This window comes from Kogia breviceps, chromosome 9 (genome assembly GCF_026419965.1).
Source record: "Kogia breviceps isolate mKogBre1 chromosome 9, mKogBre1 haplotype 1, whole genome shotgun sequence".
Lineage (NCBI taxonomy): Eukaryota > Metazoa > Chordata > Mammalia > Artiodactyla > Physeteridae > Kogia > Kogia breviceps.
In genome coordinates, this window is record NC_081318.1 from 94185243 (window position 1) to 94211205 (window position 25963).

The 25963-nt window shown below is 38.8% G+C and overlaps 1 protein-coding gene across 4 annotated transcripts in view; it reads right to left on the bottom strand.

Annotated features, from left to right (window-relative positions):
* RELN (reelin) overlaps nucleotides 1-25963 on the bottom strand; it is a 539216-nt gene that overhangs the window by 205376 nt on the left and 307877 nt on the right. For all 4 annotated transcript variants that reach the window (XM_067042797.1, XM_059074483.2, XM_067042796.1 and 1 more), the window contains 2 exons: nucleotides 20274-20370; nucleotides 16873-17113 (listed from right to left, as the gene is read on the bottom strand). In XM_067042797.1, coding sequence (XP_066898898.1) covers nucleotides 16873-17113; nucleotides 20274-20370 — 338 coding nt within the window. The remainder of the gene's footprint in view (nucleotides 1-16872; nucleotides 17114-20273; nucleotides 20371-25963) is intronic.

Sequence of the window (25963 nt, forward strand, 5' to 3'; positions counted from 1 at the left end):
CCACTGGGCCTGCCATCAGCTTAGATAATACTGTAGTGTGTGGCAGGCTTCACCTGCCTGAGGCTCTTCTTCACACCACAATGAGTACAGATTATTCACAGATGTTAAATTGAGCTCATTATATGATCCTTAACCCACATACATCGATCAAAACTAGGATTCAGTTTATTTAGACAATAGATTTTAGAAGTTTCACTACAAAAAAAAAAGTTGTAACTACGTGAAGTGATGGATATGTTTACTAACATTATTGTGGTAATTATTCTGCATTAAATACATCTATCAATAAAACCCCCAAAACAAAACAGTAAATAGAAATTGTCAAGCAATGACAAACCCAAGGATCCTCTACTACTATGCAATCTGTAAAGATAATGAATGCTAGCTAGAATAACAAAGATTACTTTCCTAATAATAAATCCACTGAGCTCTAAATAGTGGTTTTCACAGTTATCTTCCCATTCTGGAATCCTGAACAACTATGGCCTATGTTTATTTAGAATTAATATAACGACTCTGACACTGATGCAAATGACATTAGGTCACTGTCCAAGGAAAGGGCATATATGAAATATCTATACATGTTAAAACAGAATAATCTATAGTACAATTTAAAAGGATATATTTGTGTAATGAAAAGAGTGACTTGCTTAACATAAAATCTTGGTCATTTCTGGCTAAACATCAATTTAATTATTTCCATTTTGATTCCGTTTACCTCAGAATTGTTTAATATTTTAAGAGTCTGTGTTATACATAACTATGCTTTGCTACTCTTCCAAGATTTATATAATTAACATATTTGATGCATATTTTGATTTAGTTGAGATAGAAAATTTATGTAAAGAAACACATCATTATGAAACTGAATACCATATACTGTTAAACTCACTTCACAAAATTAAAATGAGTTGGGTGTTTTAGAAAAATTGAAGTTTTTTTTAAAAAGATTTATTTGTTTTTGGCTGCGTTGGGTCTTAGTTGCAGCACACAGGATCGTCGTTGCGGTGTGTGGGCTTCTCTCTAGTTGTGGCATGCAGTTTTTCTCTTCTCCAGTTGTGGCGCGCAGGCTCCAGGGCGCGTAGGCTCTGTAGTTTGCGGCACTTGGGCTCTCTAGTTGAGGCGTGCGGGCTCAGTAGTGTGGTGCATGGGCTTAGTTGCCCCGCGGCATGTGGAATCTTAGTTCCCCAACCAGGGATCGAACCTGCATCCCCTGCATTGGAAGGCAGATTCTTTACCACTGGACCACCAGGGAAGTCCGTGAAGTATATTTTATTTTATTTTATTTTATTTTATTTTATTTATTTATTTATTTATTTTTTTATTTTTTTTTTTTGCTTTACACGGGCTTCTCACTGTTGTGGCCTCTCCCGTTGGGGAGCGCAGGCTCTGGATGCGCTGGGTCAGCGGCCCTGGCTCACAAGCCCAGCCGCTCCCCGGCATGTGGGATCTTCCCGGACCAGGGCACGAACCCGTGTCCCCTGCATCGGCAGGCGGGTTCTCAACCACTGCGCCACCAGGGAAGCCCCGTGAAGTATATTTTAAAGGATCTTTTTGTTAGTTATTTGGCTGTTACCAAATACATTTGGTAGTTTAGTAGATCATTTGTAATTATACAACTATTAAAAACTGGCTATCAAAAATATATATTTTATTTTTAATATTGTATCTATATGAAATGATGGATGTTCACTAAACACTGTGTTAATCATTTCATGTATGTTAGTCAAATCATTATGCTGTACAGCTTAAACTTCTACGGTGTTGTATATCAATTATATCTCAATAAAACTGGAAGACAAAAATTAGCTATCAATATACCTTTCTGTCATTATAACTGCTAGCACCAGCGTATGAAATAAAAGTAATATTTACCATAACAAGTATGAAGAAAGCAACCTGAAAAAAATGAACACTCACTTTGAGTGTTAACCACTTTTCATAATTGCAGAATCTAAAAACTAGTAGGATATGTCTTTGCCAAGTTCCATGAAGGACAGCATGGTATAGTTTTCTACATAGTTTATTTTTATAGAGAAGGAGCTGTTCTTCACCAATTGGCAGTAAAAGGACAATACTCGAAGTCTAAATTCAAACAAACAGGGCAGTGGTTTATAACAGTCAGTGCTGGACTTGCATTGAAACATCTTAACCCTGTCTGTTGAGTTTAGGGGAAGATTCATAGTCCACTCTCTTCTCTCTTCCCAAATGGGCCCAATGCCCTTTTGGGTGTTGAGGGGGAAAAGTATTGCTCTTTGAATGTTTTCTTCGTCATAGTCTTAGTACATCAACACATTGCTAAAGAGTTTGTGACACACCCAAAGTGAACAACCACAGCTCAGCAAGAAGTGAATCAAATCCCCCTGTCTCTTAGCAGGATGGGGCTGCCAATTTCTGGGCAGCAGGGCCTGGAGATGCACTGAATGCACACACTACAATGGATGGCTTGCTCTTCTCCCGGCCATGCTAAGGAGATCAGGACATAATTTCTGCCTCAGCCATTATGAGTAGAACACATGTTTTCAAGGTTTGTAGTAAGAGTAATATAAGCCAGTTGGGTACTATTGGGACTATAAAATAGGGGATAGTCTGTGCAAAACTGATGAATTACTGAGCCATTTGAGCAGGAATGGGCAGGAATGGGCCTACCGAGAAGTTGATTATGTAAAATCCTTATATTTAGGAATCCTGGGAAAGATAGGGGGCCAGTTCAGGGTTCTCATTCTGAGGATTCCTACATCAATTACAAGGCTAGTTAGAGTTTTACATTAATTCTACTTTAGAATTGGTCACAGGGGTCTCAGTGTCTTAGTATTGGACTGGTTTCCCAGATGCTCTCCAAACTAAGAATTTATGCCTGACTACATTCAGATTGAGATGGAGCCCCTGTGCCTCTGCTTGTTTGAGATGGCATCTCTGCCTCTGAATGGAAATCCACCACCTGTGTGGGTAGGGGTGCTTGAACTTTCCCCTAGAACCCAATTCAATAAATTCAGCACTTACATGAGCTGGGGTGATTAAGGTTAGAAAAAAACCCCAAATACTGGAAACCAAAAACATTCTTGACAAGGAATGAAAACTCAGTTATTGTCCATCCTCAAGGAGTTTGGGGACTGGAATCAGAAGGCATGTTCCGGGGCTTCCCTGGTGGCGCAGTGGTTGAGAGTCCGCCTGCCAATGCAGGGGACAAGGGTTCGTGCCCCGGTCCGGGAAGATCCCACGTGCCGCAGAGCGGCTGGGCCCATGAGCCATGGCCGCTGAGCCTGTGCGTCTGGAGCCTGTGCTCCACAACGGGAGAGGCCACAACAGTGAGAGGCCCGCATATCACAAAAAACAAACAAACAAACAAAAAAAGAAGGCATGTTCCCATGCATTTTCTCTACTGAATGGCTACATGGTTTTGCACAATTCATTTAACCCATCTAGGCCTCAGTTTCTTAGGCTGTGGAATGGGGCCAATAATATCTATTTCCTAGAGATGCTGTTAGAAGCACAAATTATATTATATGTGGAAGTGATTTTTTGAAATCTCTAAGTGGTATAAAATAATTGTTATTTTATTTCTAAATATGCACTTTTCCAAAAATTTCTAAATATGCACTACTATATTCCCTTTGTAGTATATACCCTTGGCAGTAGGTTATAGAGAAATAGAATATTTAAATCTATTGTAAATTGTTTCTCATTAGACTAGTCACTAAAATTCTTCAGATCAACTTAAAACCTTTAGTAAAATGTAAAAGAATATGTTGCACAATACAATATGGTAAAATACTACAAACATTCATTCATTTTCAGGGCATACTGAACCATCAATTAGAACTTTAAAAGTTCTCCAGATTTTGGCAGATTACCAAACATTTTCCTTAGGAAAACTTAATAATGCAAGATGTCTGCTGCCACTTTTCTTACAGATGAAATGTATAACATCTATGTATTTATGTTAAAGATCCAAACAAAATGTGAACTGAAAGTATGAAAAGAATTTCAGAAAATTGCTCTCAGTGATTTTAATACCCAGCTGTTTTTGTTCAGCATCTGTTCAAACTCATGTCATTTGTGAGACAATTAAAATCTAAACAACTTCGTAAGACAGTTAAATGTCTAACTGTGAGATACATGAGCTTTAATATGATAAGAAGAATACTTTGGAATTCAGAGCTACTTTGAGTATGGTAAAAATATAGCAGGTTTTCTTGAGTAAATGATTACAAATAACATGTGACTTCCTGAGTCTTAGTTTTTTTTTTTTTTTTTTTTACTGTTGAATTGGAGACAGTTTTAATAACTGAAACATCCAGCATAAATGAGGGTACAAGAAAACAAGACTCTGTTGGTTAGGATATAAATTGACAGGATTATTTTGGTTGAATATTTTGGCAGTATCTATTTTAAAATTTTAGTGTTTAATGAAACCTTACCCAGAAATTCCACTTCTAGGTATCTATGCTACAGACAAAAATAGCATGAGCACTTAAAAATATATGTACAAGGCTGTTTACCACAGCATTTCTTGTTATAGAGAAAAAAGGACAAATTTCCATAAATAAGGAATACTTAAATGAATTATAGTAGAGCCACATGATGAAATACTACACAGCCATGAAAAAGAACAAAATTGATCTGGAAGGTGGATGAGCTGCTATCTTAAGTGGAAAATACAATTAACAGAACATATTATCATGTGAGTCTTAGCTTTTGACTGACTTATGGTGAGTATATATCAGGTAATTAAGAATTTATTTTTGGTAAAATAAAGGTATAAATTCTGCAGATGGCTCTATATATCTCTTTCTATCCCTAGCCTTCCTAATTACAATAATGATGATGTTAATTATCATTATTTTTACTTCATTATTTTAGCATTGACCAATGACAGTTTTTTTAAAATCACTTAAATATCATCCTTATTTGTTTCCATCTGTCGATCAAAAATATTTTTCTACTTTGCTGTTAAATGGGTTTCCTTAACTTGAAAAGCAGAACATACTGTAACTGACAAGAATCTGCCATTCAGAAAAGCATCAACAGGAAACATCAGTGAAAATTCCTCAGTATAACAAGTCTTTGGCCACAATTCAGGATAGCATTTTTCTAAGGCTGCTCCCTATACTCTGCTGAAAATGTTAATGACTTCACCTCTGTACTTGTAAAAGTACTTACAATTGCCTTCACCATAGTTTAATTAGGTTTTCATCAAAGATGAACACTGAGGAACCTCTTAATATTATCTCCCTGGGGTCTAATGGCCCTGATGACTCCTTCAGACATCTGTAGCTTTACAATTTATTTTTGATGATATCCTTTTAGTTGGAATGAGTATATTGGGCATTTGGGCAATGCCAGCTTGCAGAGAGCTGGTGGCAGATGGAATGAAATCTGCCTGGTATGCCTTCCCCTCCACATGAGCAGAGAGCCATCCATTTCCTCCATTAAGGAGTTGTCACTCAGCCCACCCAGCTGGAAGACCATTTTTGATAGCCAAGCTGGCTGGTGGCAGACAATTCAGATACAAAGCGCACTTTAAAAGGAGCTAAAACATCATTTGTAGGAAAATTGAAAATGCACGGCTTCTACCACAGCCAATTTTTTAATGACTGTAATATTTTAAGTGATTATTTTTGCCACTTCAGATTGCTCCTTAGAGAGGAGAGGTTTTTAAATTAAAACCTAGGCAACGCATAACAGTTGAGATATGAGGAGCAGAGGAAAGAGAAATAAGATGAATAAAATTAATTAAAATGGCATTGTTGGCAGAGCCATAAATTAGCCACTGTCTGGTTGGAAATAAAATATATTGGTATAGGAGTTTCTGGATTAAACTGGTATGTATGACTGAGTGACTAGAAATGGACTGACCTTCAGCCTACAAATCATTGTGTTTCCTAAGCCTTTCACCATGCTATAGCTATTATCATATAGAAATATATATATTTCCTACATCCTGGTTCAATGGTCTTTAATGGTCTTTAATGGTACAGACTTTCATGCTTATAAAAAAAAAATAGGAAGAGGATGATTTCTCTCATGAGGCAAAATGAATTTCTGTCGTTTTCCACACATTCAATTTCTAGGTAATTTAATGCCAGTTAAAAAACTGAAAACTTGGCTATAAACACAGTCCAGGTGCAGGAGGGCTGAAGTGCATTTTCTCTAGTCAACACAATATTCAACCACAGTGAGTAAATTTTAGGGAGCTTAAAGAGTGTTTCTTGCTCATTATTTTATGGATTCATCAAGCATTTGAACCACTTTGTACTATGATTCATAAAGATTCAATTCACGGTATATTTTGTAACAAGTGTGGAATTATTTGGCAATAGTTATGACAACTCTAAAATGGCAATAGTGACAGATTTGAATTGGAGTAATGAGAGAAAGAATAACAATGTAAAATTCCATAGGGCAATTGTTAACCTTGTCTGTAGGGATCAACTTAACTTTCACAGCATCTGAAGTTTTCAGACTGGCCTCCTCAAATTAAGGCCAAGAATGCCAGGTGCAACATGGGAGGCTGCAAGATACTGAGGAACAAAAGGTCTGGGGCTTTATAATACAACGTAGTTGGCTTTGAAAATCAAAGCTGTTTGATCTTGGAGAAGCCACTTAACTTCTCTGAGCCTCTATATTTTCATCTGTGAAATGGGGCAATTGTGAGGATTAGATGAGATAGTGTTAAGTAACATGCTTATTCTAAAGACTGATGAATCTTAGGAAATCAGTAAATGCTAATTCCCTTCCTTCTTTCGTTCCCTATCTTCATTCATTTATTTAAAAAACCTTACCTTAATGAGTGCCGCTATGCAAATAATTGGGCTATATGCTGTGCTAAGTACAAAGATGATGGGTAATGTTACTATGTTTTGGATGTTCAGACAGAATAAAATAAATTTCACATTGAATAATGTATTAACTTAATTAGTGATTAAATGTGTCAGCTTCAGACCATAAACAGACAAGAAAAGAGTGCATAGTCAAGGAGGCTCTGGGGATTTGTTTGAATGGTTATTTTTAGTAGAATTTATCCAAATTATTTGTTTCTGTGTTACTGCCATTCTTGTCATGGTGATTTGGCTCAATTCCATGTTTCACTAATGCTATTCCACATTAATTACTGTACAAATAGGCCGCATTGGGGGGAAATTGTGAAAAGTACACTACTTACGTTTAACCCTTCATCCCCAAAGTACTCTTATTAGCTTAAAATATATTCTGGATCATTCTACAATATCATGTACCCACCTCTTGGGGGAAACATGACAATAAGAGCAATGCAATCCAAAGTGAAGAACATCCCAAGCAAAGGGAATTTACAGAGACAGCATGCAATTAACCAAGCTGGAATCTGGCCAGAAAATCATAGGTAACATTCCGATTCTTAATGGAAAAAGACGTGGGAACATGGTCTCGCCACAAGTCTTACTGAGCTCAGGTTTATCCTCATTAGAAAGTCGGTACTCAAATCCCCCAAATTACAGACCAGATAGTTTCCGGTGCAGTGATTTGCAAAGCACATTTCTGGAAAGCATATCTGATTTCCTCCTGTTTGTCCTTACGTTCTAAAAAAGGAAAATCACTGAATGGATTTTTGAAACCTTTTTCTGGGGTGCCCAATTCATGGAAGACAAGTTAGGCATTATAGTAGGCAGATACTGCTCTGCCAGGGGATTATATTCCCAAAAAGCACATTTAAAAATAAATTCTGCTTTGAATGTGACATCCCTTTCACCATTTGTCTTTGACTTTCTTCACTAGCCTCGACTTGTGTTAAGACTACATTTTCAGACAAACAAATTTACATTTTTTTCATAATTTGGATATTATACCCTTTATTCTCCATTAATGATTCAACAGTCTGTGACAATAGTATGAGACACGTGACAGCAGAATTCCAGAATGAAAGCTCCAATTTTTATTCAGGACTGGAGATCTGCCTAGTGTCCACTGGGACAAGGAATTTGGCAAATGCATAATGTACAAGAGCTATAAGAAAATTAATAGACCCTCTTGCTCTGACTTAATTCTTCTCCTTAATGGGTTGTTGATTCACCTGATGGCTGTTATCTTCATTAGGGCCTTTTGGTGTTTGTTCAACTAGGAAAATTGACACTATCATTGGATATTTATCAACAGTAAATGGAGGAGAGAGGAAGCAATCTAACTGGAAGTAGAAATGCTTCTAAATTCTGTATACCTAGTTACTCCCAATCCTTGGCACACATCTGCAAAATTTAATAATTTACTTTTTAAGAAAATTTCTTTTAAATCCATTTGAGCGCAGCCTATCCTAAAGGACAAACCTTCACAACAGAATCTGTGACATTTAGTACTGATTTACTTCTCAACACAAGTTGACATAACAGTGTAAAAGGAGTAATCTGGAATTCTTTGCTATCCATACAATGAACTAGGGTAATAAATAGGAAAAGATTAGCAGGTGCAGGCACAGCAATCAGAGTGGGAAGTTTTCTTAAAAATAAAAAATACGAGGAACAGCACATAACTCCTAGTGATCTGCACTTAATCTGTGGGTCAGTTCCAGAGGTGACAGAAGCCAGTGATTTATGCCTTTGCAAGCTGAGGGTAACCAGGCTAGCTGAGCAGATTTAAACATTTATTAACAGCGAGTGAGCAAAGTGTGCTCTCTCTCTCACACACATACAGATATCAAGGAGTTGTGGATGATTCATGCTTTCAAAATACAAATTTTGGCTGCCGCCAAAGATGGGAGTGAACAAACAAACAAAATGAAGCAGCTGCTTGACTAATATTTACCTCCATGGCGTACTGATCCACCTGGAAATTCTGCTTCATTGGGTACTATTAAAAGATGAAGAAAACAGAAAAAAACAAAACCCCCAAAATCTGCTCATAGCTCTTTCTAAATCATTTGTTCCTGGGTTCTCCTCTGAGTACTTTCCTGACCTTTGCAGCTCTTCTCTCTAAGGGTGAGTTACAGAAAGCAGGTAGCTGTAGCAGCTCCAGGCTGACCCTTTAAAATCTTACATTTAGTGTTTTTCTTTGAACTTGAAGTTAAGGACATTTTCAGATTGCAGGATGTGTTTTTGAGGAGTTGGGAAGAGATGACTTTGATGTATTTGTCCAGATGTTTCAAGAATGACTAAGGACAATTAAGCACTAAGTACGCTGGGTCTTCACAGACATGCAATGTTCACCTACCACAGATATAAAACTTGGAGGATAAGGCCTTCCTCATAGTGCTGGCACCTACAGATGATTCATGAAATGCCACCATTACTACTGCTGCTGCTGCTCCTACTACTTATAATTATGGTTGTTATTATTTATTATCCAGTATCCATGCTACTCAATGGAGATAGATATGAGAATCCTACCCAAGGTGAAACATTGATTCTTGATTCTATATGTCTTAAATGGAAGGGGCCAAAACATTCACTTCCCTTAAACCTCGATGACAAAACCATGACCATTTGCAAAGAGTTGGAGCACCAGAAGTTGCCCTGAGATTAATCATTCCCCCGTTTCAGGCAGGAAGAACGTGCCTGAAATGTGGCAAAACACCCACAGCCATCTGATCGAGAGCAGTGCTGTCAGGGGACGGCAGCTGTGGCAGCAACAGCCAATTCTAGCAACTGCAAATGATGGACTAACAGAGTATATTCCGTTATCTTTAGAATAGACACAACTGACGCAAATAATTCTCGATTAGTTTAGAAATTGTATACAAAAGTAATTTTAAAAAGGATGCAATATTCTGTAAAAGAAGGAAATACCATCGTAACTAATAATTAAGGCAGGTGTTTCACTACCAAGTGGGTTCAGGCTCCTTGCCTTGCTGAGTCCACAATGGACTTGCTGTGGAGATTGCTACTGAGGCTGGTGCTCTGGCTAGCTTTCCGACTTGCAGTACTAGATTTATTGGCATTTAGACCCCCACCTATTTGGGTGTGAACAGAGGCCTGCTTAGGGATTCATGGGAAATAAAAAAATTATGATGGTAATTAGAAGCACGATAAGAATGTGGTGCCCCTTTTCTTCCACATGGGCAGGTTCTCTGGAAAAACACTGGAAGCTGAGTCAGGCAAGGCCATGACCTTGCAAAGAGAATGGAGGAGAAACACAGATGGCTGTCTAGGAAGAACATATTAATTCTGTAACCTCTTACAGTCCTCTTCAGCTTACCAATACAAATAAAAAAGTGCAACAAACATAAGGTCGGGTTCTACATGAAAAGCCGATACTGTTAGACATCTACTTCATATTAATTACTAAAGAGCCAACAGATGGTAATGGCCTTCTACCAGCCCAGGGCAGATTTAAACTGGTGACCTATAATTGCAGTTCTCCAGATCACATAACTCCTTAAGTTAATTACTCCATTTGGTCTTCTACCGTTCTGCCCTACTTGAGATAAACAAGGACAGGCTCAGATGAAATGAATTAAATAGTACCAAATAAATTGAAAAAAAAATCTAAAGAAGATAAGGAGAAATATGTACTATGAATGCCAGTGACTCATTTTTATATTTCCTGTTTGACCTGCCACCCTCAAACATTATTTTAAACATCAACTGGACAGTTTACATACTCACTACTCTCTATTACCTTATTTTATGAATGGTAGCACTTAAAAAATCACTTGTTGTTAATAAAGAAAACTACTATTAATATTATAATTACATGAATATCATTTCAACTTAATTCCAGTGGAAACTATTTCTTATTTTGATTGTCAAAGTTACACCTACAGGCAATACTTGTGTCCAACCTAGTCAATTTACTGCATTTGATTTTGATATTACTTTAATGACATATAAGGATGACATAATTTGTGAGTTCTGTATTTTTTCTATCGTATCTCCCCCCATTGGAACTATCAGCTCAATCCTTTGCCTTTTCCATATTTTTCTCCATATTCACTTCCCTGTAGAGTTTATTTGTTCTCAAAGTTTTCAATGAAGAGGACACATACTTATTAGCCCTTTATATATGCCAGGCACTGTTCTAAGGGTTTTACATGTATCTTCTTATTTAATTATCACAACATGAGATGGATAGTATTACTATACCTGTTACAGGTGAGGACACCAAGGAACCAAGAGGTTAAATAATTTGCCCCCAATTATTTAATGGCTAATAAACTGTGAAACCAAGATTTGAACCCAGTTAAGCACATTTTCTTAACAGTTGTGCTATATCCAGTCCCATTCACAATATTTTTAGCTGCCTGCATGTCATCGCTGAATATAAAATTTATTTTCTTTCCCCACAAACTAGATCTTGGTATTTTTTCAGCTTTTCATTCGTTCAATTAGCACAATGTATCATGTACCAACACTGGAGATTCAAAAATGGTAGAAACAGTTCCTGAGCTTAAGAAGCTAACACGCTAACCAGGGAGACAGAAACATAACTGCAAAGCAATGTTGTAAACACTCTCGTAGATGTATATTTATGGCATAACAGAATGTTGAAATGGAACTAGGTTAGTGTTGGATTTGGTTAAGGTGCCAAGAAAATAGGTAGCAACTGCTCCACATTCCAAAGAGAGGTGATGGACCAACTATAAGGACTTAGCAAAAGAGGTGGTAAAAATGGCTTAGCCACTTACTCAAATTGAGAGCACACAAGCCTGAAGCTGAAGTATGTAGGCAGCTGGAAAGCAGAGAGATGATTCCTTTAGAGAGGGTTGTTGGTGAACTGTGGGTCACACCCATGCCCTTGTCAGGGGAGGAGGGTACCTTCCCCTTGCCTCAAGCCTGGTGCTCAGGACTTCAAGAACACCCCTTGAGGGATGCTCTAAGGGCTTAGACTAGTGCCTGGGGCTGCCTGGCAGGTAGCTGGGTAACAAGAGGGCTGCACTTCAAAGTAGTTAACTTCTCTTCTCCCAATGATGGATTCAAGGTGAATGTTTACCATAGACTAGAATTGGGCCCATGCACACAAGGGGCAGTCTGGTTTGTCTGAGATCCTGCCCCCAAGGTCTTCCTGGAGGGGCAAGGAGCCCTTAGCAGAAAGAGGCTGGGGTCATGAGTCAGAGGCCCAGTGGCTAGGAGTGGAAGTAGACATGACCTGAGAGATGCACTGGGGAGCTACAGGTGAGAAATCCCCAGTTCTGGTGAAAAGTAGGGGCCTTTCCAAAGAGCTTTTTGGTAGAATCAAGAGAGAGCCAGCTTTGATCACTTGCCAGACCAAGGGATCAATAATTCCAGCTTACAGCATCTGCCTCTTGATTCTTCTCGTGCCTCCTGACCCAGCCCTGGATGGTTCAGAGCTAAAACTCATGGCGGTTAGCGAGAAGGGAGAAGGAGCTGACCTCTATCTCTATCCCTACTCAGCAGACCTAAGCTGGAGGAGGGGAGAAGCTATGGGCAAAGCTTGGAGTTTGCATTATTACAGTGAACTGTGTGGTATTTGTTATGGAACGGAGACTGGGGACTAAAGTGATTGATTGCTTTTTTGGTCTAACAGTAGTCTTGGGACCTGCCTTAGGTTTGTGAAAAAAGGATAGAGATTTAAAAAAGCTGTCTGAGGGCTTCCCTGGTGGTGCAGTGGTTGAGAATCCGCCTGCCGATGCAGGAGACACGGGTTCGTGCCCTGGTCCGGGAAGATCCCACATGCCGCGGAGCAACTAAGCCCGTGAGCCATGGCCGCTGAGCCTGTGCGTCCGGAGCCTGTGCTCCGCAACGGGAGAGGCCACAACAGTGAGAGGCCCGCATACCGCAAAAAAAAAAAAAAAAAAAAAAAAAGCTGTCTGAGTGAATGTGAATGGTCACTAGTGAGGAAGAAAGAATGTTTTTTGGTAGCCAGTCTCCAACCTCAAGTCCTGCTTATTCAACCTCATGGTTATAGCAGCACAGAGAGGAGCCAGATGTTAACTTATGTAAAACTTCACCCAGACAATGACATTTGAACTGGGCCCTGAAGGATGCTGGGGAATGACTAGGCACAGAAAAAAGAAAGGTGGAAAAGCATGTCTAAAGGGATGGGAGTGTGAAATTCTGTGTTGTATTTGTGAGGCTGGCGCACAGGGGAGCAGGAGATGAGCATGAAAAGTTAGGCTGGGCCGAGATTGGAAATTGTCTTGAATTACATGCTAGGGAGTTTGGCTTGTCTCCTCTAGGCCTATGCAGGAAGCCATCAAAGGTCTTGAGTATGGAGGGTGCATGATGTAATTTCTTTTAAGGAATGATGGTGTCATTTTTTTGTCAGTGACATCCCTTTGTATGATCCTTGGCTCCAACATCTTCGTCACAGGAAGTCTGCTACCATGAGACTGTTGATTTCTCCTTCTTTAGTGTCCCCCAGTTCTCACTCTATTTCACCTTCCCTATAGGTTACTGCAAATGCCTCCTACCTCCATATGGAAAATATTTTAATACTCCTTTCTCCTTAAGTTCACTTTAGGTCAGCAGTGGTGGACCAGTAACTATGATTGTGAAAATAATATCAGCTGCTGTAGTGTGGAAGAAAAGGAAGCAACCAGTGCTTGGCCTGAACTTACTAAATTCTGATGTATCAAAATCTGTCACCCAGAGAAAGGAATATATAGTACAAATGGAATAAAGCTGGAGCAAGATCAAGAAATATGAGAAAAACAAGAATCTTTCAGCCTATAGCCAGAGAGGGATGGTGAAGAAAACAGGCAGATAAATTAACAAATAGACGATGGGAAGAAACACAGGACCAATAGCGAGCAAGTTAGTTTGTATTTACTACTTGTAAGAGCAAAGTTATGTGGAGCTGAGAGCAAGAGTTCTGAAGTCGGATTTCTGTATGTGAACCCTGGCTCTGCCACTGGAAAAGGGGCCTTCTGGACAAGTTACTCAACACCTCCATGTCCACTTTCCACATCTGTAAAATGGGGCTAATAGAGCACATTTTTATAGGTTTATAAAGATCAACTATATAAGATTATACATATATAATCTCACATGCACATCTGGAATAGCAAGTCCCTAGAATAATAAGTGAACGATAAAAAGTAGCTGTTCAGACTTCCCAGGTGGCACAGTGGTTAAGAATCTGCCTGCCAATGCAGGGGACACGGGTTCGATCCCTGGTCTGGGAAGATCCCACATGCCGCGGAGCAACTGAGCCCCTGTGCCACAACTACTGAGCCTGCGCTCTAGAGCCCGCGAGCCACAACTACTGAAGCCCGCACGCCTAGAGCCTGTGCTTCGCAACAAGAGAAGCCACTGCAATGAGAAGCCCGCGCAACGCAATGAAGAGTAGTCCCCGCTCACCGCAACTAGAGAAAGCCCACATGCAGCAATGAAGACCCAACGCAGCCAAATAAATAAATAAATAAATGAGGAAATTGTTCACGTTCAGAACAATTAAAAAAAAAAGTAGCTATTATTATTCAACCAAAGAGTATCCTATCTGTGCTTGGACACTTTTCCTTGAATAAACTCTACTTTGTAAGGATGCACACTTTCTTGATTGCTGTTAGACTCGATCTTCGATTTAGTTAAGATGTAAACATCTTGGACAGTTTTAATGAATATAGAAAAGATAACGTATAGGTTGAACAAACAAACATCCTCAAAACTAAAAAGTCCAAAATAAAGCAATGTTCAAAACATGTCCTATGACCAACAGGAACATCAAGATATGCCTTCTAATTGGTTGTATTCGGTTTTCATCTCAGAGGCCACCCAGTAAAGGAACAATATTTTGTGGAGAAATTGCATACAATTTAAATGAACAATTTTTATTTCTAGAACTCCAGATCACTTGGCAAAAGCAATTTTTCATGCTTAGATGTTTGAGCCCAAAAGCAAAAGGTTGGTCATGCAAATGAGTTAAAATGACAAACTCTTAGATTTTATCATCGCACTTATTTGAAATTTTAAAAAGAAATATCAGAGGGACTTCCCTGGTGGCCCAGTGGTTAAAAATCCACCTTCCAGGGCTTCCCTGGTGGCGCAGTGGTTGAGAATCCGCCTGCCGATGCAGGAGACGCGGGTTCGTGCCCTGGTCCGGGAAGATCCCACATGCCGCGGAGCAACTAAGCCCGTGAGCCATGGCCGCTGAGCCTGCGCGTCCGGAGCCTGTGCCCCGCAACGGGAGAGGCCACAACAGTGAGAGGCCCGCATACCGCAAAAAAAAAAAAAAAAAAAAAAAAAAAAAAAAAAAAAAAAAATCCACCTTCCAATGCAGGGGACGCGGGTTTGATCCCTGGTCGGGGAACTAAGATCCCACATGCCGTGGGGCAGCTAAGCCTGCATGCCACAACTACTGAGCCTGCACGCTCTAGAGCCCGTGTGCCACAACTAGGGAGCCCGTGAGCCACAACTACTGAGCCCACACTCCACAACTAGAGAGAAACCTGCACGTTGCAATGAAGAGCCCTCCTGCCACAACGAAAGATCCTGCATGCCGCAACTAAGACCCGATGCAGCCAAATAAATAAATTAATTTTAAAAAAAGAAACATCAGAGAAAAGTTTCTACTTGATAGCCAAAGACCCTGGAATAAATCATTACTGCAATGACTTTTTTCTTAGTAAGCCTAGGTAACTAGGCAAGTTTCAAACATGTGATCACTAAGCTTATGAGTAAGATGAGAGACCACAAAGCAAAAGTATACTCCACACAAAGTTGTAATTTAAGTAACCATTACTATGAAGCAAAACCACACTTCATGCATTTTTATCATGGGTGGTACCAAAGTACAGTGCATTAAGGCACCAAAAAGCTAATTACATTAGTATAATGATGACTTACAAAACAAGGCATAAAAAGTACATTTATATAGTAAAGGGAACTGAGACCAAATAATCACCAATGATTATCACGGGAAAAGGATGTGAATTCCAGGCCCTGAGGTCTCCATGTGTTTCCTGGGTTTCTTCTTGCCAATGTGAAACAGTGACAACAGAAATCCTTCTCTTAATCAAGCAGTAATGGGATATGACATGGGATATCCTTACAAAGGTTCTTTTCCATACCCATATGAAAGGCATCAATGGACTCTCTTTAAAGGAACCAAAGTTTTAGAGTCTTTGTCAAAACAAATTTCCATAAGGTTTACTGGGTGTTTTCTCATGCTGAGCAAAGATGATGCCTGTTCCTAATGCTAGTCAACTGGTGTGATTTCATCAACTTAAAACAAAACATCTAGAGTTTGATTTGTTAAGCAACAAGTTATTGTATCAGGGGAGTTTCCTAAAAAGGTGAAGGTTTTCTAAATAATTTGGAACCATTTTGAACCACGTTTCTAGAATTCAAATAAATTATTAAAAGGAGATGAGCATCTTAGATCTTTATATTCTTCTTGGGACTCCTCTTGTGACCTCACCCCCATGCAGCACAGGATTTTTTTGTACCAGTGAGTCACATTTTAAAAAATTCTTCAATCTGCATCTGTACTTTATTTGTATATACTGGAAACTTGAGAGAGTCCAGTTGAGGGTCTAATGGTATTTTTAAATATTGCCTAGGCACAATTTCTTACTCTACACACTCTCCGGACAGACAAGTCCATGATTTCAATTCTCATTCAAAAGGTTGATAATTGCCAATTTGGGATCTTCCTCTGAGTTTCTGATCCATACATCTAACCTCCCACCAGATGTTTCTTCTTGCCTGCCCCCAAGATTATCAAAATCAACATGTCCAAGGTGAATTCAGCTCCTGTAATCCTGTTCCTCTTCCTGTTTCAAGAAATGGCATCGTTCAGCCCAGTCCATGGCACCATGGATTCTCAAAAATACTTGTTAAAGGGATGAATAAATGAATGATTTTCCATGCTTACAAGGGAGGGTAAAGTAATACTACCTATTCTATTAATAGTGGCTTTAGTAAAACTGTTATCTTTGTAAAATTTGGTTTACTGAGCTTTAGGTTTTAGAGGAGAGGAGAAGGAACAAAAGAGAGATCAAACCTTCACTGTAGCTCCTGGGAAGAAAAGCCAGTTGCCCGTGTCTATTGGATCCAGATTATCTTCTAAAACAACTTGTCTGTGAGCTGAGTTGATGACCAGGACGTTATCTAAAGCCCAGCAGGCTTCATATACTTCACCTACTCGGAGATTTTCCTGCTTCCACTGAAACTGGACGTTCTCCCCTTTGGCGTCTTCAGGAAGGTAGAGGATATGGATGATTGTGCTGACATTGGAAGGGGCTCTGGAGAGATGAGAATTGGTGTCACAATAAAGTTCAACAGTGTCCATTTTACTTTTCTTATAGATTCTTTTTGTTTCTTAATTAAGACTGTGGTTTTCTTATCTTAAAAATATTGTACACATTACAGATTAAATACTTACAATCCCATACCCCTTAAATCTTTTAATACATGCTGATTATTAAGATGTTCGTAGTGAGTGATGAAAGTTTAAATATTAAATGTCTTAATGAGCTTTACATTTAATACAAGGCAGGCAGTAAGCATATTCAGGCAAGCCAGTAAAGGGATAATTGAAGAGAAAATGGTACACAACTGCCATGGCTCCTGTAAAAAATCAAAGTGTATCCAGCACAGGTTTTTGTCAATGGTAGACACTCAATCTAAAACCGTATACTTGGGACTTCCCTGGTGGTCCAGTGGTTAAGACTGCGCCTCTGCGGGGGGCAAACGTTCAATCCCTGGTTGGTGAACTAAGATCCCGCATGCTGTGAGGCCAAAATAAATAAATAAAAGCACTTTAAAAAAATAAATAAAAATAAAACCATATATTTTTTTGATACTGAGAAGAAAAAAAGGAGAAAAACTATAAAATTATCTTAATTTTAATTCTTACTTTGAAATTTTGCATCTATTAGAGATCATCGTATGCTACGTTTCATAATCAGTCTTTATGTAATAGTTATTTTATTTCTAGTAACCAGATACATTTTTGTTTTGAAAATGTCAGATTTGCCATGAGAATTAAATGGTCTCATTTAGAATTCTTTAGAATTCCATGCAGACCAGTCTTTAAAAACATGATATAATTTAACATGATTTTTATATTACATCTGTTACATCTAGGTCCTTTTGCTATATAATATTATTATTAAACATCTTATTCTACCAAAGTAGAAACCTGCTACAGTAAAAATGATAGCTTTAGCCAAGATTAAAAGTAGTACTAAAATACAAACTAGTAGTACCCAGCGCTTACTATAAATCAGTTTTGAAAGGACTAGAGAAAAGCCATATTTTTCACTCACCAATGAAGCACATAGAAATCCGTAGAATTGTCTGTGTAGGTTATGAATGGTGTACCTTACCTTTGGGGGTAATCAATTCCCCTTTCCTTTAAAATATTTAATGATGACTATGTTTTTAACTTCAAAAAGAATTTAGGGCTTCCCTGGTGGCGCGGTGATTGAGAATCCGCCTGCCGATGCAGGAGACACAGGTTCGTGCCCCGGTCCGGGAAGATCCCACATGCCGCGGAGCAACTGGGCCCGTGAGCCATGGCCGCTGAGCCTGTGCGTCCGGAGCCTGTGCTCCGCAACGGGAGAGGCCACAACAGTGAGAGGCCCGCATACCGCAAAAAAAAAAAAAAAAAAAAAAAAAAAAAAGCAAAAAGAATTTAAACTAATGAAGATGCTACATTTTAGTTTTAGGGAGTGATTGAAAATATGTCCACTCTGATCACTAATGGTAAAGTTGCATTAAATGAGTATGATAGTTTGGTGCCTGGACTAAAACTGAAAGTCTCATTTAGTGAAAAATAAATGGAATCAGCTGAGTGTGACCTTTATATCTGTTTTTTTTTTTTTTTTTTTCGGTACGCGGGCCTCTCACTGCCGTGGCCTCTCCCGTTACAGAGCACAGGCTCCGGACGTGCAGGCTCAGCGGCCATGGCTCACGGGCCCAGCCGCTCCGCAGCATGTGGGATCTTCCTGGACCGGGGCACGAACCCGTGTCCCCTGCATCGGCAGGTGGACTCTCAACCACTGCGCCACCAGGGAAGCCTGTGATCTTTTTATCTTGTAATTAAATGTGTACACTCACTATTTGTCATATCAAAAGCATGTAGCTGTTTTTCAGCAAGAAACGGCACTACAATTTATCTAAACTATGGTGTATAACTATTAGAGAAAAAATGGAGGCATGTGTAAAACTTCCAATACTTATGCTGTTTTGCTTAAAGCCATTTATATAAATCAGTATTTAATATGAATGCATTTTCATAATAACTACTAGAAATTAGAAGGAAGAGCAAAATGCTCTGTTATAAAATTGGCAACTGGCACAGCATGTCAGAGCTTGGCTTGTACCAGGTGTCTATAAATAATATCTTATCCTGCCACAGAGGGAGACAATCTATTAAAATCCATGAGTTAGAATCATTTTTCTCAGTTTTTGGTTAAACTAGAGCTTGAACGTGTGAGACTTTTATTTTTATTTGAAATACTACTAGAAACTTTGGATAGATTGGTTTAATATTAAAGACTAAGAACCTAATATTTATTCTTCTCCCCCAAATAAATCACAATTCTTTCAATATGGAAAAATGGTAAGGAAAATAGCATGAGAAAAAAGAAAACTGTCACAGAACTGATGGAAAATGTTCTACCGGAGTCATGCTAATACTGATCAGAATAACCACTTAATAAAATGTCAAGGTATTTTTTTCCTTTAAATACCTCACCATACCTGAAATTAAGCACCCATTTTGAATTTTATTTTATGATTTAAACTACACAGAAATAGTTAACATAGTTTGAGTTTTGCTAAATTTAATCAAATATTTTCAACCTGAATGAGCTTCTCCCTCTTTAAGCATAAACCTAATTTTCTTTTTTCAAAGGGATATTTTTTAAATAAAGAAAATGTAATAAATGATTACAAGTCGCATCACAATTATGATAATAGAATTTTAGAACTGGCCTTAGGGAAGTTAGAAGGAAAATGACAGAACTAGAGATTAGATCCAAAAGGCTATTAACTCATTATCATCACAGACTGGGAGGAATTTAGGTGGTAATCTGATATATTCCTAGGCCTATAAACCAGGCCACAGCCAGGCCACCTAAAGAGATGGGTGGTGATGTTATTTTGTGGAGAATTCCATCAGAAAGGTTACTATCTCAAATGTACTTTTACCAAAAATAAATAGTTTGTTATAGCTACTACTGACAGTGGTAAGTACTGAATGGAAAACGACACTTTTAACAATACCTTCTTCAAATAGAGCAGGTAATAATATATGCATCAATGTAATTCAACATAATTAACAACCAGAGTACTTTTAACCATGAGGAATAAAGCCAGTGGTAGAATGAAGGTAAACAGGGAAGCAGAAATCCACCTAAGTCAAAATTTATGAAGATAATTTAAATGATAACAAACCTAATTTTCTCAAGCTGAATCCAGTCCACAGTATTATTCTTGGCATATGACACAATGATGCAAGGGTCTGAATAACTAAAGCGACATGAACCTGAACCTGTAAATAGCAATAACAATAAATTTCAAAGTCAATACAGTGTAATTACATATTAGCCTTCCTGATAAATACGCTAGATAATTTTCTAACCACTTAGATAGTTATCTGATCATTTCCCCATTCTTCTAACTATGCTAAAATTTCTTGTAATCTGTTCTGATAAACATTATTTGATAAATAATTTTAAGAGTTGAAAAAAGGTAAATTTCAGGTCTCTTTAGAAATACATGAACTTCTAAATTCAATTACAATATAAGCGTTCAGTTCTATGCCAAGAAATATCTAAATATTATAGAATGATTAATATGGATCTTACAAGTTAATATCAATAGTGATTTCATTTAACGGCATGTAAATCATTCAGTTGTATGAAGAATAAAAATAGCATTCTTCTTCTGTGTGTGTGTTATTTAAATGATGAGGCAGTATGTGAGAAACTAAAATACTGTAAAGTAAATTCAAGTACTAAATGAATGAGAGCTATTAGATATATGACTGATATTATTCTACTACAGCCCAACATTAAAGATTTAAAAGAGAGACATTATGTCTCATTGTGGATATCCGGTCATTGTTTTTCACTATTATTTTCAATACTGGAGATATGACTACCAAAGAAAGTTTTAAAACTCTGATAAGAATTTGTTTTTACATGTTCAATGAATACATACAAGAAAGCACAATTTGACTGTAATATGAAAGATCTTCATAGATTCTGAAACCAGCCATGAAACATAAGCCAGGAGTTTATTGTAACTCAATAGCAGGGTTTTTTATACTATATTAAAAACAAATGAACCAAAATAAAAAGAAATAGTGCAATTTATTTTTAACTTTCATCCATCTGCTAGAGGAGCCTTGGTTTCAGCAAACAGCATCTGTTGATGGTTTTTACATTTGTAGTACTCAGGAGTTCCAAGCTTTAATCAAACTCATTTATTTTATTTCAGTGGTGTTTAGCACAACACCAGTTAGTGTGCAATTGCCAAAGCTGGCAGTGTGCTAAAAAGGCCAAACAGCAGTTTTCCTAGATTTATTCGCACAGCTAAAATGTAGATGAAAAAGCATGAGAGAAGGCTACTGAAAGGAAAGTTACACAGCAACCCTGAGCTCAAACAGAAACCTACTTTATGCCATTTTGATCATTGCTAAGTTCCACCTTTCTTAAGCAGCTGCTTAAAATAAATAATCAAACTGTGGCGCCGGAAATGGAAACAGCCAGGATTATGTGAAACAAACTTCAACACAAAGAAATATGAGGTCTGGTAGACAATCTGTTTTTTCAAAAGACAGTTCAAACTAGCCTAAAGAATGTAAATGGTATTTATGTGCTTTCTTCGTGTTTTATACACCATAAGTACTTAAAAGCAAATGTATAAGGTGAATCCCAAAAAAGGAAAGGATAGAACAAATGATAACCAAAAAATGTTCCTTACAGAAGCAATTGAGTGGCAATTATTTACAAATTGAAAAAAGAGAAGGACAGCTGATAAACATGAAAATAAAAATGTGCCTAAATATGACCCTGATGACCAACATGACCCCTTTCCTGTCTATTTTCTTATGTTACCATCTCAGTGTTGGGAGAACAAGTTTACTATGCACCCATAAAACAAAAAAGGCACCTGGCCGGTGACTCACTTTTCCTGAGTCATTAAACTCTTTTGTACCTAAACTATTAATATCTTCTGAACTCATCTCCTCCTCACTATTGTCAATGGACTCTTAGTAGCTCTTGCCAAAACCTTTAAACAATGATTAGCTGGTCTCCCTGTCTTCAGCCTCACATGTCCTCACCCAGCCCCACTCTTGGCAGTGCTCTTCCTACAAGTGAACTGAATTGTTACCTCCCTGCTTATAATCCTTCAACAATTTTTCAGTCCCTTCAGGAGAAAGCAGTACTTCTACCCCAGTGAGATAAAGGTGCACAGTTTCTAGAGACCAAATGTGTACCCTGGAAAACAGAACTAGCCCAGGGTTCCCGTGTGAAAAGATAGCTCAAAAGCCACAGGGACCCCCAACAAAGGAGTAGACAACTAGAAGACCAGGACTGAGGTGTGCGGTACAAATGGACAGCCAGAGGAGAGGTACTGCCCATGACAAGGGAACTTCCCCTCCTGGAAGACGCGCCACCCAAGAGAACCAGTCGGCTTTGGATAGCTGCCTCCCTCTGGGACCACTCCCCATCCAACTACCATCCCAAATGGTGCCAAGCCAGTGAATAAATGATCCTCCATGCCCACCCCTAATACAGCTGTTCCACATAGGCTGGGTGAATTTCTTCTTCACATAAGCCCTTCTGAATTGCAGCCCCACTGTCACATAGCCTTCTGTCAACAGAATAAGATTTCCCCTTGCCCAGGTTGACAACGGTTGCTTGACTCTGTCTGTGATAAAGGGAGGAAAGAGTTAATTTACGTCCATGTGCCCAGGTGCCTAACGCCACCCCCAACTCCCTGCTCCCAGATCAGGTGGTGCAGAGCTATCACATACCTCAAAGCACCTCTGATGCACTGAGGAGACAATAATGAGCAGGTGCCACCTACAACAGGTACTTCTTTCTTTCCCCTCTTAAATCAAAGATCTTTAATTGCCAAAGCTGATATTTAAAACCAGAAAGGAAAGACAAACCCAAGTGAAAAATGCAAAATATCCTCTCACTTGCAGATCCATTTTCTCTCCTTCAGATCACTTTCAATGTAATGGTAATCCTTCACTCTAAAGTAGTAATTTTGCAAGGATTTAAACAATTGTTGAAGGAGGGAAGATAATTCAGAACCATGGTTATAAAAGTATGGCCTGAGAACCATGATGAACTTAACCAGGTCTAAAAATTCAAACTCTTTCTTTGGTTCTTACCGACAAATGAGGAAATTCCATATATTTTCATTTTTACCCACATCAAGGATACAAGTAGCCTACAAAGTGATTAAGGGTTCCTAAAGTTTGATACTCATAGATAAAACTGATGAACTTCTAGAACTTACTGAGGTCCCCCATCTAACAGTCTAGGATATCTGGCTACAGTGTAGAGCTACAAACACCAGGATTACTGCAATATCCCCAGTTTGGGGGAGGACAGGATATTTTGTGTTAAAGGTACCTCATGAACGTTGTTTCCAGTTGGTCTTGGCTGTCAGTTCTTGATTTTAAATTGACAAATAAATTGATAAATGATAAAGATAAACCTACATTAATTTACTGTAACTGTCATTTACATTATTATTGATTATTTAGTCAATCCCATAGTACATAATGATGGATACTTTTTTCAGCAACATTTCTGGCCTATTATTGATTTACAGTTTGTCCTATGGTTTAAGACATATATTGACTGCAATATAACTACAAGCCATCTCTACTCCTCTGCTAAGGCAGATATCTACATAATGCCTTGAAACTATCTTGCAACAAAAGCACCTTTCATTGATGATGTCCTGAATTTGTGCTATTTGTGACTATGAATTTATGCTATTTTAATAACTTGCTCTGCATTATCAAATTATGTATAAAAATACTGGGTTATTTTTTAAAATTTGTGGAATTTTAACATACAATCATATGTCTAAGTTCATTCTTATTAGGTTAACAATGTACCACGTATAGTTAAGAAAAACAGAGACCCAGACAGTAATGCCCTCATCTTTTAAACCACTGCACCAATGTTTTCTGCCTTCCTTCCTGTTATAGTGGATGAAGTGTTTCTGTTCTTACCAATGGTGAACCTTCTCATGTGGTCTAGATCCCACCTTCTCTTTTTTTTTGTTTGTTTGTTTTTTGCGGTACGCGGGCCTCTCCCTGTTGTGGCCTCTCCCGTTGCGGAGCACAGGCTCCGGACGCGCAGGCTCAGCGGCCATGGCTCACGGGCCCAGCCGCTCCGCGGCATGTGGGATCTTCCCGGACGGGGGCACGAAGCCGTGTCCCCTGCATCGGCAGGTGGACTCTCAACCACTGTGCCACCAGGGAAGCCCCCCACCTTCTCTTGTTCTTTAAGATGTCCCCTCTTTCTCTTGTATCACCAATTTCTGCCAATGAGTTTCCTGGATCATTCCTATTGTCATACAAACATCATAGAAACATACAAAGCATATCCCATCTTAAAAAAGATTTTTTTTGATGTCACATCCCTAACTTCTGTTCCTTCCAATCCTATATTTGTTTCTCTTTATAGTAAGACTTCTCAGAAGGGCTGTCCAGTAATTGCCTCCACTTTGTCACATCCTCCGATTCCCTTTCCCTTCCACCCTGAAACTGCTCTTGGTTAGGTGGCTGGGGAGTCCGTGTTGCCAAATCAACAGATCATTTCCCCATATTCAGGTTACTTGACTTCTCAGCAGGATTTGTCACAGTGCATCCGTCCTTTCTTCTTGGATACTTTCTTCTATCTTCTACCACCTTTGTGATTTTTCTCCTGCTTCACTGACTGCCGCCTCTCAGTCTCCTTGGTTGCACTTTTCCTTCTTGACCTCAAATTGTTTTGGTAGCTTTCTCTTCTCTTATCTACATTGCTGCCTTTTACTTTAAAGCTTTAAATAATATCTATGACAGATAATACCCAGAATTATATTTTCCATGAGATCCACACTTATAGACCCAACCGCTACTCACCATCTCCAATGGACAACTCAGACTCTTCAAGTCAAAATTAGAATTATTGGTTTTCCACACCCCCAAATATCTAGGATACCCTTTTCATTTCAAATGACACCACCCCAGATGCTCAAAGCACTAGGTGTCATCTTTGGTTCCTCCCTTTCTTTCATTGCCCACTTCCAACCCATCGGCCTGGGAGTTCTGACTCCAAAACATTGTTCAGCTTCTATCCCTCTCTACTGCTACCACCTTAGTCAAGTCAGGGTCATGTCTTGGTGGTTTTCTTACTCCCTTTTCTATCCTCCTGTAATCCATTCTCCACACAGCAGTAAGAGGTCTTTCAAAAACAGAGGAATCTTTTAAATTGTTTTAGCGATCACGCCATTCATTCCTGGCTTAAAACCCTCTCGAGGCTTCTCAGTCCACTAGGAATAAGACGTTGAGCTCCCTCTGTGACTTAGAGCTTCCCATGTACCACTCTTCTCATTTACTGTGTTCCAGACACTGTGGACTTTCTTTCTCCTCCCTGAACACTCCATCTCAAGGTTTCCATACCCCTTCTCTCTACCTACAACTACACTGATTATGTCAATTTCCTCATAGTCTATTCTCTCCTCATTCCATTCATATCTTTCCCCACAGACCACCCCTTGGCTGGGTCCATCTTCTCTCTTGGGGTTCTGTGCAAACATCACCTCCTCAAAGAAGCCTCCCCTGTGCATTCAATCTAAAGAACTCCATCCGCCAGTGTCCAGTCATCCTCCATCTTTTCACTCCATTTTAAGTTATTCATAGTGCTTATCACTATCTAAATTTACCTCGTTTATTTACTTGTTTACTTGTGCATTGTCCATCATCTCCTGTTAGAATGCAAGCTCCACTGAAGGAGGAACTGTGTCTGTCTTGTTTACTACTTGTGTCCTTGGTACCCAGAATAGTGCCTGGTGCACAACAGAAGCTCAATAAACTCTGGCTGGATCATAAATAAGTTTGCTGCAAT